This window comes from Erinaceus europaeus, chromosome 4 (assembly GCF_950295315.1).
Source record: "Erinaceus europaeus chromosome 4, mEriEur2.1, whole genome shotgun sequence".
Lineage (NCBI taxonomy): Eukaryota > Metazoa > Chordata > Mammalia > Eulipotyphla > Erinaceidae > Erinaceus > Erinaceus europaeus.
Genome location: NC_080165.1, coordinates 69,860,355 through 69,876,963, shown reverse-complemented (window position 1 = coordinate 69,876,963; position 16,609 = coordinate 69,860,355). Strand labels below are relative to the sequence as shown.

The 16,609-nt window shown below is 38.1% G+C and overlaps 1 protein-coding gene across 4 annotated transcripts in view; it reads left to right on the top strand.

The window, feature by feature from the left end:
• Nucleotides 1-16,609, top strand: part of SUPT3H (SPT3 homolog, SAGA and STAGA complex component) — a 442,460-nt gene that overhangs the window by 411,875 nt on the left and 13,976 nt on the right. For 2 of the 4 annotated variants that reach the window (XM_060189913.1, XM_060189912.1), the window contains one exon: nucleotides 11,434-12,463. The exons of 1 other annotated variant lie outside the window; for it this stretch is intronic. In XM_060189913.1, the coding sequence (XP_060045896.1) occupies nucleotides 11,434-11,499 (66 nt within the window). In that variant the 3' untranslated portion in view covers nucleotides 11,500-12,463. Of the gene's footprint in view, nucleotides 1-11,433; nucleotides 12,464-16,609 lie in introns of those variants that run through there. One more of the 4 variants, XM_060189909.1, reaches the window with a different exon arrangement.

Genomic DNA, 16,609 nt, shown 5'->3' with positions numbered 1-16,609 from the left:
CCATGAAGCAGAAGAGCCGGAAGTGGAACTAAGAGCTCATAAGGGCCTGTCTTGTTCTAACTACTCTGCTGTTATTATTGTAGTCATCACTAAGTCCTCATCCCCCCCCCCTCCCCTTCATTTCTGTTCTGTTCCCAAGGGCTCTGATTCCAGAAAAAAAAAAAAAACTTTCTTTTCCTTCATCTGCTTTCCCCATTAAGGCCAGGTAAGCTAAACATATATCTTTGGGTAGAATTAGAACCATCCTTATAGGTTCGTAGACCAAGTCAGAAATCCTAGACTCTCCCCATAAGGATAGGTCACTCTCTCTGTAGACATCTGCATTTTCTTTTTCTTTTTCTTTTTTTAGATCTTTATTTATTGGATAGAGGCAGCTAGAAATGGAGAGGGAAAGGGGTGATAGGGTGAGAGACAGAGAGACACCTGCAGCCCTGCTTCACTGCTTGTGAAGCTTTGCCCCTGCAGGTAGGGAGACATCTGCATTTTCATGTCAAATTACTAAACTGAACTAGAGAGGTTGATAAGAATACCTTTCCACTCCATAATTCTAAATGTAAGCAAGGGTTTGTTGCCCTCACCCACACCCCCACCCCCATGCGCCCAAGTTGGTTTAGAAATTTTGTATTTCATTAGAGAATTAAACATGGAAGAACTGTGCTCCTTCACAGGGGCATCCCAGTGACTGAGAAGGAAAAAGCAATGACTAATCTGAAGGTGACCAACAAGTGGGAAATAGAGGGTCCAGGAGGGCCCTTTTACTATCTGGGTTTATAAACCCTAATTTCAATTTCCTATGTTTTAAATTAAATGTCAGTAGTAGAATTTTCCTTAAAATACATATTGTATAAACTGGACAGATTCTGAAAGGGCTTCATTTATTGATAGAACCATCTAGAGTTCAAACTCACCCACTTCACCACCATTCTCAAACCTCACTGTATATATAAATCACCTGGATTGCTTTTTCTTTTTCTTTTGCCTCCAGGGTTACTGCTGGGGCTCAGTGCTTGCACTACGAATTTTCTGCTCCTGGGGCCATTTTCTTCCCCATTTTGTTGCCCTTGTTGTTACTGTTGTCGCTGCTGTTGTCGTTGGATAGGGCAGAGAGAAATCGAGACAGGAGAGAAGACAAGAGAAGGGGAGAAAAAGACAGACACACCTGCAGACCTGCCTCGCTGCCAGTGAAGAGACTCCCCTACAGGTGGGGAGCCAGGGGCTCAAACCCGAATCCTTACTCCAATCCTTGCTTTTGGTGACATGTGCACTTAACCTAGTGCGCTACCGCCCATCCCCCACCTGGATTGCTTTTAAAATTACCAAAAGTGTCAGCTTCTCTCAGACCAGTATACTCGGAAGAAGTGGAGACAGAAGATGTCCAAAGTTAATTTGGACTCAAATTGTTTTTTAGTATATAGTCTTCTTAAAATTCATTTGGAGAGGGGGTCGGGCGGTGGCGCAGCGGGTTAAGCATGTGTTGCAAAGCTCAAGGACAGGCATAAGGATCCCGGTTGGAGCCCCCAGTTCCCCACCTGCAGGGAGTCGCCTCACAGGCTGTCAAGCAGGTTTTCAGGTGTCTGTCTTTCTCTCTCTCTCTCACTGTCTTCCCCTCCTCTCTCATTTCTCTCTGCCCTATCCAACAACGAACGACATCAACAACAACAATAATAACAACAACAAAGCTACAACAACAAGGGCAACAAAAGGGGGGAAAATGTCCTCCAGGAGCAGTGGATTTATGGTGCAGGCACTGAGCGCCAGCAATAAAGCTGGAGAAAAAAATAATAATAATTTGGAGAGTAAGTACTAGTTGAGAATATCTTCAAGTTGAAGATGATTTCAAGTCACATAGAAGTGCCTCATCATTCTTCAGTCTAGAATATTGCACCCAAGTGATGTTTATCAAGAATTTAATTTCTTGGGACTATAACAATATATGTCTATAGTAGTCTAGGTGGAATAAATTATGTTAGATTTGATGGGGGAGGGTGATTCTTGTGTGTAATGTAAGACTCTGTGGATTAATGATATAGGCACAGGGCTTTGAATATTAAATTACTTACTAGTCATGTCACTTTAAAACGAAGAAAAAACTTTTTTTTTTTTTTTTTACTATTTGTGCTAAGGCTAAATTAGACATGGGTATAAAAGTGCTTCATAGAAAAAACAAGGGCAACAAAAAGGGAAGAAAAAAAAGTACCATAGAACTGTGTATCTCAGCATTTTTTAATCTTTATCTTCCTTCAAGAAATAACAAATCTCATGCCTCTTTAAATGGCATCTGAAATTAAATATTATGATTAAAATAATAAAAGCTTCCTTGTTTTCACCCTCACTACCTCCCACCCTTGAATATCCTTACAATTCATTTTAAATGATAACTTAAGCACTAACATTGAATTGGAAAAGTTAAAAACTGCAAGGACTATATAACTTATTTTTATGCTCTTTGCATCACCAAGCACACAGCTTATACAATAAGGACTCAATAATTTGCTAAAAATCAAATTATGCGTATGTGTAAGAATTTAGACAGTAAAATTAAATACTTCTGTCTTCTACTTTTGAGAAATTAAGTGTCTGTAAATGAATTTCAGATATACTATAATGCAATTCTTTATTTTTCTCCAACTTTATTGAGGAATAACTGCTATATGTAATTGTGTTTATTTAAATGATAGATAGTGGTGGTTTTATATACATTGTAGAACTATCCACAAGAGCAAGATAAAATACTTATCATCTTTCACAGCTTATTCTTTTTGTTTTGTGTTTATAGCTAGAACTGTTAAGATCTATTCTCTGAAAATATTGAATATATAGTACTGTATTACTAGGTGTAGTCATCAAGTTATGCATTATATTCTCAGAACATAATTTTCTTATAACTGAAAGCATAATTTTCTTATAATTTAAATTTAAGATTTATAATCTTAAAACATAATTTTCTTATAAGTCTTTGACCAGTTCCTCCTCATTTTCCCCTATCTGCAACTCCTGGCAACCACCATGCTATGAAATCCATTTTTTTCCCTTTACACGCTACATGTGACAACCAACAGTATTTGTCTATATCTAACTTATTTCACTTAACATAACACCTTCCATGGTGTTGAAAAGTGAAATATTTTCTTCTATTTGATGACTGAATAATATGCTCACACATTTTTATCCATTGGTTTATTGAAGTATGTTTAGGTTGTCTCCATGTCTAGGTCATTGTGAGTAATGTCGCAATTAACATAGATGTGCAGATAGCTCTTCTTGACACTGATTTCATTCAGATACAGGTTCAAGAGTGACAATGCTGGATATGGTAGTTCTTTTTTAAACAACTATCATACTATTTCCTTAACGTCAGTATCAGAAGGCATTTCCCACCAATGTTGTGTATATGGCTCCCTTTTTCTCTGCATACTTGCCACCAATGTTTATCATATATTTTCTTTTTACCATAGCCATTCCTAACAAGTATGAGTTGCTAACTCATTATAAAGCAGGACATATGTTCCATTGCTGTCTGGTGTTACAGAAAAACCAGACTCTGCACCCACACTTTTGCATGAAGAACAAATTCTACTTTATGACACAGTCCTAAGGCAGGGTACTTTTCACTCACATCAGAACTCCTCACTCCCAGTAATGGTTGCTCTTTATACTGGTAGAAATGAAGGAGGGACCAAAGTATAAGACAGGGGTCTTCCCTGTATCCCAGGGAGGATGAGTAGATTTAAGACAGAGGATCAGTGCCCTTCCTAGGTTGCAATTGGTATGGCTATCATGGAAGGGGTGGGGATTTGAGTCTCTGAGATTATTCTTTTTGATTCCAGACTCTCCAATCCCAGGTCATCTGTTTCCCTAGCTAACAGTCGATAAGATTGTGCTATAAAAGGGGTACAGTTCCATACAGTTCCCACCACCAGAGTTCTATATACCCTCCCCTCCATTGGAGTCCCTATTCTTTATCCCTCTGGGAGTATAGACCAAAGATTTTCATGGGGTGCAAGTGGGAGGTCTGGCTTCTATAATTGCTTCTCCACTGGACATGGGCATTGACAAGTTGACCCATATCCCCAGCCTGTCTCTACCTTTCCCTAGTGGGGTAGGGCTCTGGGAAGGTGGAGTTCCAGGATACATTGGTGAGGTTGTCTGCCAGTAGAAGTCAGGTTGGCATCATGGTAGTATTGTTCAACTTCTGTCTATGAGTGAAACAGTGAAATTACCCTTTTTAATAGCTGAGTAGTATTCCATTGTGTATATAGACCACAACTTGCTCAGCCCTTCATCTGTTGTTGGACACCTGGATTGCTTCCAGGTTTCAACTATTCCAAATTGTGCTTCTATGAACATAGGTACACACAAATCATTTTGAATGAGTGTTTTTGCTTCTTTAGGCTATATCCCCAGGAGAAGAACTACAGGGTCATAGAGTAGGTCCATTTCTAGCCTTCTGAGTGTTTAGTTTTGCATCTATTCATCATGGATATTGGCCTGTGTGATTTATAAGAAATACATATTCGTAAGTCCCCTTTCTGGCACAGAACTCCTAAAACCTATGGATTTTTCTCTGATGGGAGTTACAGAACTATTGGAGCCTAGCTGTCCATGGAACCAACCCATGGTTCCAAGAACTGAAGCCTGTTTAGCTGTGTATCTGTATTACATCTGCAGAAACTGGGAGGAAAGGGTGTTCTCCATACCCAAGGCTGCAGAGGTCCTGCAAGAGGCTGTGATGTCTTGGGCTGTTGGGGTGGGAGGATCTATGGCTAAGGGTACAAGGGTCTTCCTGTTCTTCTTTGTGGAAGGAAGCCCTAGCCAGGGGATCACCTCTTGGCACAGAATCTGGCACACTGGCACTCAGAGCAGTAGTTCACTTGGGGTCCTGGGATAGGCACACATGGAAGTTCCTCCATAGGAACCAAATCTTGCTTCTGGAACTCACCATAGTAACTCAAGTCCCCAGGATCAGAAGTGGAGGAGTGCACAACAGTTAGTGCAGGCCATGTGTTGATGGTGCAGCCATTACTTGGAAATAGGGTACAGTAGCAAAAAAAAGGGAATAATGGCTCAAAATCTTGACTCTAACTTGGCCAAGGAGCAGGACACAAAGCAGCAGTGTCTCAGCGTTGGTGACACTGAGAAAACGTGCATCAGGAACCAGAAAGCTGGGCACAAAGCAATAACCACACAACCCCGTGATGCCTGGCTAAGACCATGATTCAAGAATCACATTTTCTGTACTTTTCTATGCATTCATCCCTCTTTTCGCTCTGTGAGGTTTTTTTTTTTTTCCCCCTTTGTTATAGTCAAGAGCTTTCCCAGCACTATGTCTATTTATAATTGTTTATTGTTTTTGTGGGATAGAGGCGCTTTGACCTCCTATCCTGCCCTCTTGCTGACATCAGTCCTTACACTGAAATTCTTTTTTTTTTTCCTGAATGTTTAAGAAAACAGAAAAGAGAGACTCAGAGATAACTTACCCAGTACAACACATACTTTGCTGTGAGTTGAGTCCAGCCACCACACAGGAGAGCCATGTAAGGGGGAAACTTCACAAGCAATGGAGTGGTGCTGTGGTGTCTCTCCTTCCCCTGTCACCCCCTCTATCTAAAAAAAAAAAAAATTTAAAGAAGGAAGAAAAGTCAGGAGAGGCTGTAGCAAAATAAAGTCCAAATCTGAACTGGAAAGGAGAGGTGGTTTTCTCTACAGCTTAAACTGATTAGGTAGACTAATAGCACAAATAACATGTGATTGTATTCAGCTTGGAACTAGAGGATTATGATATTTGGCCTATTTATCTTCTTTTAAGATAAGTGCCACTTTTAATCTTTCTCTTAAAAATACTTCCCCTGTCTTTCCAAGTCTTATTCATATCACCTCAGAGATCAAGTATTTGTTTGCATGAGAATCATCACCAATTAATGCTTGAGTCCACAGAGAACAAAGACTTACTTCATCTTTGTTTCCAACTCAAAACTCAGTGCCTGACACCTAGATATATTTAATAAGTAGTTGTGAAGGAGGAAGAGGAGGAACTAGAGTCCATTCAGGTATCTACTTGGAATAAGAAGCAAATTTGCAGAGTCTGAAGTCCTTTATAAATGGAGATAGCTCTTTTTTTCTCTTTCCTGCCTCACTTTAGACCATTTTTTTTTTTCATATACATTCATTACTTCCTCACTGGGAAGCAAGTAAATCACATCTTTTTTTTAATCTTTATTTTTTAACTTTATTTATTTGATAGAACAGAGAGAAATTGACAGAAAAGAGGAGAGACAGACAGTCCTGTAGCACTGCTTCACCACTCATGAAGCTTTCCCCCTGCAGGTGTGGACTGGGGTCTTGAACATGGATCCTTGTGCATGGTAATATGTGCACTTAACCAGATGCTCCACCACCCGGCCCCCACATCTTTTGTTTTTAATAGACAACTACTTGCCTATTAAATATAGGCAAAAAAATTCACTTTGTTTTCTAAAAGTACTGCCCAGGCACACCCTGAAAACTTATTACTAATTATGAAGGATGAAAAAAATAATGTACTCAAAAACTGATTATTTTCTAGAATATCTGGAAAAAACACCATATCTCAGTGACATTAATATACTATTTAGTTTGCTGCTAGGATTAATACATGTAGAGATAACAGATTATTGGCATTAAAGGGGCAGGGAGTACAAGAGAGAACTTGAGGCCAGCTACCACTTTGCAAAGAGAAACCTTCACAAGCAATGGAACAGTTCCTTGGTGTTTTTCCTTTCTTCATCTCTCTAGCTTCCTTGTCTTATTTTTTATCTAGAAAGAAGAAAAAGAACTTAAAATAGCTTTGTTTTTTCTTTTTTCCTTTTGAGACTTTCACATGTTTCTCATCACCTCCACTCCTGCTTCTGACAATTCCCAATTTTCTGAATTGTGAATGTGACTTTTTGGTTTGTTTGTTTGAGATTCCATGTAAGAGTTGGTATCTATTTTGCCTTTTAGTATTAATTTCTACTCTTTGAAATGTTTAGTTGTGATAACCTATAAAAAAGACAAAAGTAAACCTACTATCTTCTATAGTTTGTCCATATACTTATGAGCAAAATAAAATTGTTTTCTAAACGTACACAGATATATCAAGGAAATGAACCAGGGGGTTGACATGAGGAGCCCTGAGGACACAGCCCACACTTCTCTGGCCAGATTGATATGTCTGGTCAACTGGTTTCGTGTCTCTTCATAAATAAAGCAGTGGTAAATGACATAAAGAAAAAAATACATAACCAAACACACCTTTGTGTGTTCCCTATCACTTCCCAGTGCAGTACACTTCCCTATCAATTCCCAGTGCAGTACATAAAAATTTTGTCTAATCATTCAGGTAGATTGAAATTCTGATAACAGGTCATTATTATATAGAGAGCTGAATGAAAAAAAAAATGTCAGACTTGGGGAGAAAAATGTAATAGAGGCTAGGGCACTCAGTGATCTCTGACAGAGGTCGATAATACTTTCATGGTGGCCATGGTGCACTTACACATATTTTTGGGAGATAAGAAATTGCACATAAAATTTGTATATAACAGTCTTGTGAAACAGTGTTTATTTTTTCCTTCAGGGTTATCGCTGGGGCTTGTTGATACCTGCACTTTAAATCCACTGCTCCTGGTGGCCATTTTTTCCCCATTGGATAGGACAGAAAGAAATTGAGAGAGATAGGGAAGACAGAGAGAGAGAAAGAAAGATAAGACACTTACAGACCTGCTTCACTGCTTATGAAGTGACACACACACACACACACACACACACACACCCCAGCAGAGGAGGGGCTCAAACTGGGATCCTTGTGTGGTCCTTGAACTCAGTACTATGTGTGCTTAACCCAGTGTGCTACTGCCCTGGCCCCCTACAACGATGTTTCTTCATTAATTTTTTAAATTGGAAAGTGATTTGATGCTCAATTTAAAGAGAATAATGACAACTGTTTCCTTAAAAATATATTTATATTTTGCTGGTTACTTTGACTAATGTCAGAATGTCTGAGATTTTCAACAAATTCCCATAGGAGCACCAAGTCATTCAGAACACTTAAATTGTCTATAACATGTCTGAGCTGCTATGTGCTGCTACATGCTATGGGAGGAATTGTGTTTTGGATTAATTTACACTTACTAGTGGCAGGGAGGATGAGAAGTCTTAGCTGTTTCTGGTAAGGGTCTGGGTTTTACTGAGAATGTCTGTTTCTAAATGGGAGTCAGTTGTAGGATCTGACAGAAGAGAGAAGTAGAAGACAATATATTTCATGAGAATGTGGCCTCTGGAAGGTCCTCATACCAAACAATGTTTAAATTAGTTTCAACATTCACAATACAAATAGAAACTCACAGTTGACACAAAGATGAGTTGTCTTCATCTATCTTCCTTTAAAGTTGCTTACTCTGAAAAGGATGCCAAATTTGAGATGTTCTCATAATCACCCTACAAAGACAACATACATTCTTTATACATCAAAAGGAAAAAGCAGTGACTCAGGGTGGAGAACTCTAGGGGGATTGGCTTGTTGAAATTGTTCTTCACTAATTACCCATGCTTGTTTGTTTCTTCATTTGAGAATTAGACTAGAAAGAACTTCTTCCATAAATCTGGGTCATCTCTAAGCTTGTGTGTTCTTATTATATATCAGTTTATAAGCTTTTGGTACCTATGAAGGGAAGGCAATCTTTGAAAAGTAATCTTCCTATTCAAGAGAACCATTTCATTCTAAATTACACACCCTGCAAAGAAAAAAGGAAAAGGGAAAAAAAAAAGCTTGGTCATTTCTCTGGTGGGCTCAGCCAAGACTCCACCTGCCCCTGAAGCCAAAACTTCTTTTTCAAGCAAAGCTCACTCCAACCATTTACCTTTACGAAGAATCCAGTTTAACTCCCAGGTCCATTTAGCTCCATGTAAACCATCCCTGTGCTTTAACTATTATGTTATGTTAAAGGTTGTCACTGTAGCTGTAATATTTAAAATATCAAGGTCAAGAAGCTAAAAGTATTCCTTTGGCACAAGCTTCTCTTGGCAGCCATGGTGGTAGGGGCTGTTTCAAGGCCCGAGGCTCCTCTGCCTGTGGTTGTGGGAAGACACTCTATCCATTCCTGCAAGTTATTTGTGGCTCTCCAAGGAACGCATTTAACAATGTTCTCCAGTTCAGTCTTAGGAGCTAGAGTTAGAATTTCCTAGTCCTTCTTAGACTGTTTGCTCCCAATCCACAAATGTCCTGTGGCACAAAAGGATAAGTGGTAAACTTTGAGGAATGAAGCCTGGAATGTGCCAGCCGCTATTTGCTCCTTCTCACTACACTAGTGAACTGATTAACCAGCCAATAAAAAAAAAAAAAAAAAGTTGCCATGACTCCAAAGCCTACAACCTGCACACACAGGATATTTCGAGGGAAGGTTCTGAAGCTAAATGAATTCTGTGAACAGGATATTTCGAGGGAAGGTTCTGAAGCTAAATGAATTCTGTGAATAACAGAAAATTATTTTTAAAAAAACATTTTTAATAGAAAATGAGAAAGAGAATTAGAGAGGGAGAGAGAAGGAGAAACATTTGAAGCTCTGCGCTGCCACTCACAAAGCTTCCCCTCTGCAGAGGGGACCAGGGTCCTGCATCCCAGGTCTTTGCGCTCGGTAAGGTGTGTGCTCTACTAAATGTGCCATCGCCTGGCCCCCAGAAAATCTTTTTTTTTTGTAACATTAATCTGGTGAAAGTCTTTCTAAAAAGCTTGAATCCACTTTCCTCTATGCATGTAATTAAAAATGAGGTTTGATCATTTTTTAAAAATTAAACTCAAGGGAGTCAGGCAGTAGCACAGCGGGTTAAGCGCACATAGCACCAAGAGCAAGGATCCCGGTTCGACCCCCAGGCTCCCCACCTGCAGGGGAGTCGCTTTACAGGCAGTGAAGCAAGTCTGTAGGTGTCTGTCTTTCTCTCCTTCTCTCTGTCTTCCCCTCTTCTCTCCATTTCTCTCTGTCCTATCTAACAACGATGACATCAATAACAACAACAACTGCAACAACAAGGGCAACAAAAGGGAAAATAAATATATATCTTTTGTTATTATTAGTGTTGCAAGATTACAATGTGTAGTTCCACAGCACACTTACCACCAAAGTTCTCTATTCCCACCTCTCAAAGATGACCACCATAGTTCTCACAAGTCTTAAAAACGGTTTGCTTGTGAAGGTAAATTTTTAGAATTGAAAGTATATAGAATCCAGGACAACTCAACAATCATTAGTTTAAAAGAAAAAAAAATCCCTGATGTAAGACTTTTGCCTTTTTTTCCTGAAAACAGATTATAGAAACAAGTTTTTTAAAGTATCTATTTATTGGATAGAGACAACTAGAAATTGAAAGGGTGGGGGTAGGGAGGTGGAGAAAGACAGACACCTTCAACACTGCTTCACCACTTGTGAAGTTTTCCCCTTCAGGTGGGGGGGGGGGCTTGAACTCAGGTCCTTGTGCATTATAACATGTGCACTCAACCAGATGTACCACCACCTGACCCCAAGTATAGAAAAATTTCATCCAACTAAATTCTACGGTTAATTTAAATGTGACTATTTCTAGTTACATAATGAGAATGTTGGTGATGAAGAGGGGAATTGTATTACTAAATTCTGGATGTTACTTCTGCTTTAGTCTGGGTCTCACATGAGCTGCAGTACAAGTCCCAGAGGCCCTGTGTAGTCCATTGCTTCCACGTCTGAAATGTAAAATACATACCTTGGAGTGAGAAACCATGCATTTTTACTTTCTTTACTAGAATATATTATTGTAGTTTGTATCCATTATCCTGTTTTCATTTTCAGAACTATTTTATCCCAGGATGAATATATCCACATATGCATCTGTATGTATGTGTGTGTATGTCTAACTACATATACACTATATTAAAACTGTTTTCAAATGTTCTATGATGTCAAAAAGTATAGTACTCCTTAGAAAAATCACTATATTTTAGGAAGAGAGGAAGAACTCTATTAGTATCTATTCCCATAACTTTTCCCTGTGACTATAAATTAGGCTTGGGAAGGCTATAATGAGTCAGTAATTTATAGGCTATTAAGATATTTAGTTAGAAGTGATTCTTGAGCATGTCCAATAGAGAACACATGTTCATAAAGGACAAACATATTCAACACAACTTCTCTTTGGCCTAACCAAGCCCAATCAATTAACAGAATGGATGTCTTATTTTGCATATCTCCTGGTCTCCCAAAATAGAATCACTAACCACTTGTTAACCACACTGACTTTCTAATAGAGTGGTTGCTAGAGTTTTGCCACCAGAAATGTTCAGATTAAGCACCCTATTAAGTTGTAGCCAGTAGAGTCTACAAAACAGGAAGAAAGCTTGCTTTTTTGCCTCCTTTTCCTGGTTAGACTTGGTGTGATAATTCATTGCAGATTTCTTTTTCTTTGACAGAGCGCCTACCGCAGAAATGGGATGGCTTTTCTAGCCTGCTGATATGACTGACTACAGAAAAGGCAATGTTCTCTGAAGGTGACTTCTGTTCCTTGACTTGGATAAAGTAGAAAAAAGAAGAAGCAAGTTTCCCTTCTCTGTATCCTATTGAGTGGGCTGGTTTGTTGTGACTATCAACTGGCTGACTACAGTTCTTTCCCAGCCCCCTCAGCATTTAGTCTTGTTTACTAGAGGGACCAGTTAGCTAATTAATGGCAGGATGTTTGGGATTGTGTGTAGGTGGACAAGAATGCAGATCACACAATTTTGAAACTTTAATTTGGAATGGATTTACTGCCCTCAACTCAATATTTTGAAAACAGTGTCTTTTTTTTTTCTTTTCACCATTTAGTCTTTGTTGTATTTGATGTACTTTGTAATTCTGATTTAGAACAAAGGAAACAAAATTAAAAGGGCAGTTTCCCTCCCACTATCCCCCAAACTTTATTTTCTAGCTTGTGTTGACTATATCTACATTTAGAGACAAACATTCACTGTGCAAACTCATACTAATCAAAGATCTAACTGACCTGATGTACTATCCACATCTTGACCCTCCATGCCACTAATAGTATGCCATTTTTATACCTTCTTCCTTGCTTTCAGCAATTTTTTCTTCACAATGACTCTTTTCTCCTATTATCCTTTCCTTTCTCTGACCCTCCCACCCCAAGGCGCAGTGCACAAGTATGTACAGGTGTGTACACACACACACACACACACACATACACACACACACACATTAGCAAAGAAATAAACATCAACAAAAGAAGGGGGACCAGAATGACTTGCTTTCTTTTTTTCAAAGTACTGCCACACTTAGTCTAGAAATGTGATTGGGTAGCTAGCTGGTAGCTGAACTATTCTCCTGGCCTTTATTTACTCCACTAATGTAACATTGTTACTCTTAGAAACAAACCAACATAGCAAATATAATTGTGTTGTGTCTGATTAAACTCAAACTGAAAACAAGGAAGTTGTTTCTGTTATTCTGTGCGTTTTGTGAAAGTTTATTCTTATCGTGTGCTTTGTAAAATTAGAATCATGAAAGAGTCCTCTTAAGACCAAATTTTGAGCATCAGTGAATATGATTGGGCATCATATTCACATTTGTTAACTATCATTTACCTGTTCTATGTTCCAAGTACTTTCCTGTCCTTTTTTTTCCAAGTACTTCTGGAAAAAAAGATCTGCATGGCATGAAAAAAAAAAAAAAAGAAGATATATAATACCAAGAAATTGCCAAAGGGTTTTGATGTTACATCTGTGCTTGTTGAAATGTATGATTAAACTTTTCTTTTTTATCATCGTTCTTATTTTTCTTGGCATCCCTAATCATGGAAAATTATAAGCTTGCAGTAAACATTTGAGCTTTCAAAATGACAGCATTTACTGTATTTGTTTCTATCTGCCAGGCTAGTAGATAGTATAAAATTTTCAGGGACTAATTTTTCACACACATCAAAATACCTTTTCTCAGACATTATACATTTTAAAGTATACACACAGGAGAAAATCTGAAGTTTGGGTCTATATTTATTTTTTTTTTCTTTGCCTTCATTTTACTCTACCTGATCTCCTTATAGTCCCAGAGAAGGAAGGCTCAATGTACATTTCTCTCAGAAATATGACAGGTCTGTGTTTTTGTTGGTCTGGTGTATGTTTGTCTATGTTGAACAGTCTGACAGGTAATTATTTATAAAATCTGGTTTTACCCAGTAAGTCCATATAATAACCTTTCACTTTTCATCATAAGCCAGTGAGCTGAATTTAGAATAAAACAAGGTTATTTATATTTCCCCCAAACCAGCCTAGATGTCCCTATAATATTATTATCTTTATTTTTTTTTCTTTTCTATGCTTAGGTTCTTTTTCTCTTTCTACAACACTAAATTTTAAATGAAATAAAGTTTCCTGAAGTAGTGTGTAGAGATAAATAAAACAAGGCAATGTATAGAAGGAAAACTTGCAGGAAATGTAACTGCAATCGGTTGTTCAGTGGGTAAAGCAGAACTTGAATGGTGGGTGAGCTTCTGGATTTGATCCCTGGTACCACAGAGCCAGAGTGTTGCTCTTGGTGCTAGGGAAGAAATGATCTTAAAGATCATTGACACCAACCAACTCATTTTAAAGATTTAGAAAAAGCATAGCCCAGAAAAGGAAACTTAACTTTTCTAAGATCACTCAATAATGACAATGACAGACAGATCCAGGTCCCAAATTCTCAGTCTAGGATAATGCTCCTTCATTCAAGGTTTGCGTAAGGTATTACCAAGTGGATGGGCAAAGTAACTCACTTGGATCATGTGCTGCTTCGCCATGTGGGTGATCCCAGATTCAAGCCTGGAGGATTGTATGCTGTGGTCTCTTTCTAAAACAAGAAAAACAAAAAACAAGACATGCCAGGGCTGTATGGCATATTTATCCAAGACAATAATCTAAAATTACAAATTTATAACTATGGACATATCCTAAAGCATAAGCGTCATACTAAAATTTCTCCAAAGGGACGGTGGTATAAACTAAATGATCTTTGTTCCTTCCCACTTTAGGATTGATTCTAAATCAAATGTGATTACTCAAAATACTTAAGTTTCTGTGTGCTGGAGATCAAAATTAAAGACAAATAAATAAGACCAGCAAATAAGTGAATAAATACATAGTCTCTCTTATGGGAAGCTGACATTGCCTCATAGATTTGAGGGTAAAGGAAATAGAAAAATTTCTCCATTCACCTAAATTTGAAAATGTGACTTTCTGAAGATGCTATTTTGAGGCTAAGTCATTAACCAACCTTCCTTCCTTCCTTCCTTCCTTCCTTCCTTCCTTCCTTCCTTCCTTCCTTCCTTCCTTCACATATTGCAATATTGAGATTCAAAACTGATGTTCTAGTTGTAGAACTAAGAGTTTTTACTTTAGAATATTCAGAAGCACCAATATTTCTAAATGCTGTATGTAATTCCTCTATCTGGGAAAAATAGTTCATTTATTGCTGTGTGCTCTTTAGCTCTATAAAATAACAAACTATTCAACTTTGATGCTTTTATCATGTTGAATACAAATGTAACAAGTAATTCTTGGTCTGAAAGAAAATAAGTTTATTTGTCTAGAAATTATAAAGTTTAATTTCATGAAAAAAATGTTTAGCTCCCAAATGTGATATTTCTTTCACATTCATATAACTCCTTGTGGAAAACTGAATTACTTAGAGTATTCCCTCATCTGCTCTGCTAAAATGAGATAGAACCTTCCCAGGTTGCACTTAAAATTCTACCGTCAGCCATATATATCTCTCATAAATTTTTTTTTTACAGTTTCCTGTACACTCTGGCTGAACATGTCATAGTACATAAACACTTCTGCAAATAATATAAGGGCATCAAGTTGAATATGTCATAGCAGTGGTCCCTACATAAAGTTACTTTTTCCAGTAATTCATCTTCTTGTTTTTATCTTATTTGAAATCTAAGATGAAACTTTCTGTGCTTTTTGTGCAGGGAAGGGGGGTGTAGTGGGGTGAGGTACATGGACCCTAGCAGCTATAGTGAAGATTTGTTCATTAAAGCAGAGATTTTCTGCAGAGGGCAACAAGCCAAGCTTCTACAACAAAATCATGCCTGCAGGAATTGGATGTAAATGTGATGGTTAAATAAGGGCCAGATGCTTTAAAAAACTCAAATATTAAAAAGCCATATCTCTTTAAGTAACTGTCTAAAGTGTAGTGAGAGGGATAGTGATACCATAGCACTGCTTTTTTTTAAAGAAAGAATAGGACTTGTATTCGTTTTCTGAAACAAAATATTGAATATTCAAGCTGTCATAAGTAATGGGAATTTTGGCAGTTGAAGCACCATATTTTAAAACAATCAATTCCTACAAAGTTGCAAGAAACCTACATACAATATTTCATTGTTGGGAACAACCTAATATTCATGAGTCCTGTTTCTTCAAAGAAACTTTTTTGAAAAATTAGGAAGTGTCAAAGTGATTCCTTGTATACTTTTATTTATATTAGATAACACTTGCTATCAAAAATTGAAGATGCATTATATCACTTTTTAATAATATCTTTGACATTGTAATTATAGCAGACCGTATGCCACCCAGTATGATAAGAACTTTGTCTGCATTATCTCATTTTAATATCCACAACCCCACGAGTGATATGCACTGTTATTGTCTCTGTTGCCACAGTCAGTGAAAGAAATGGAGCATCGGCAGGCTAAGTGCCTTGTGCAGAGTTATCTAGTGACAGGGTTGGTACTTGGACCGAGCATGTTGACTGCAAAGTTCATACTTCTTTCTTTTTTTTTTTTTTTTTCCTCCAGGGTTATTGCTGGGCTCGGTGCCTGCACCATGAACCCACCGCTCCTGGAGGCCATTTTTCCCCCTTTTTGTTGCCCTAGTTGTTTCAGCCTCGTTGCGGTTATTATTGCCATTGTTGACGTTGCTTTGTTGTTGGATAGGACAGAGAGAAATGGAGAGAGGAGGGGAAGACAGAGAGAGAGGGGAGAGAAAGATAGACACCTGCAGACCTGCTTCACCGCCCGTGAAGCGACTCCCCTGCAGGTGGGGAGCCGGGGGCTCGAACTGGGATCCTTACGCCGGTCCCTGCGCTTTGCGCCACGTGCGCTTAACCCACTGCGCCACCGCCGGACTCCCAGTTCATACTTCTAACCACTGTTGTAGAGCATGAACAGTAAAGGTTTTTGATAACATATTAATGAGAATTACTTCCCTGAACCTAGGAACATTTCCAATACAAAAAATATATATTTATAAGAAAGTTCTATTTTAACATTTCTCTAAAGGTAAGTGTGTGTGTTTAAGTACATAACTACATACAGTATATTGTAGAAAATAATTATATAGGATGATGCCAAGTCTTCTATAATGTCTTAAACATTAAGATAAATACATATGATCAGTGCACATACTAAGAATTATTATACAAATTATGGGGAAGAGTTGCTCAAAGTTCCATGTGGACAAAGCCTCTTTTTGTTGAGACTAGACTAACCCAAAGGCTCTAAATTATGCAGGCTATTATTTGATGCTTTCACAGAAGGTATATATCTCAGGTTATAAAATAACCCCATCTTGTTTACATGTGTCTGT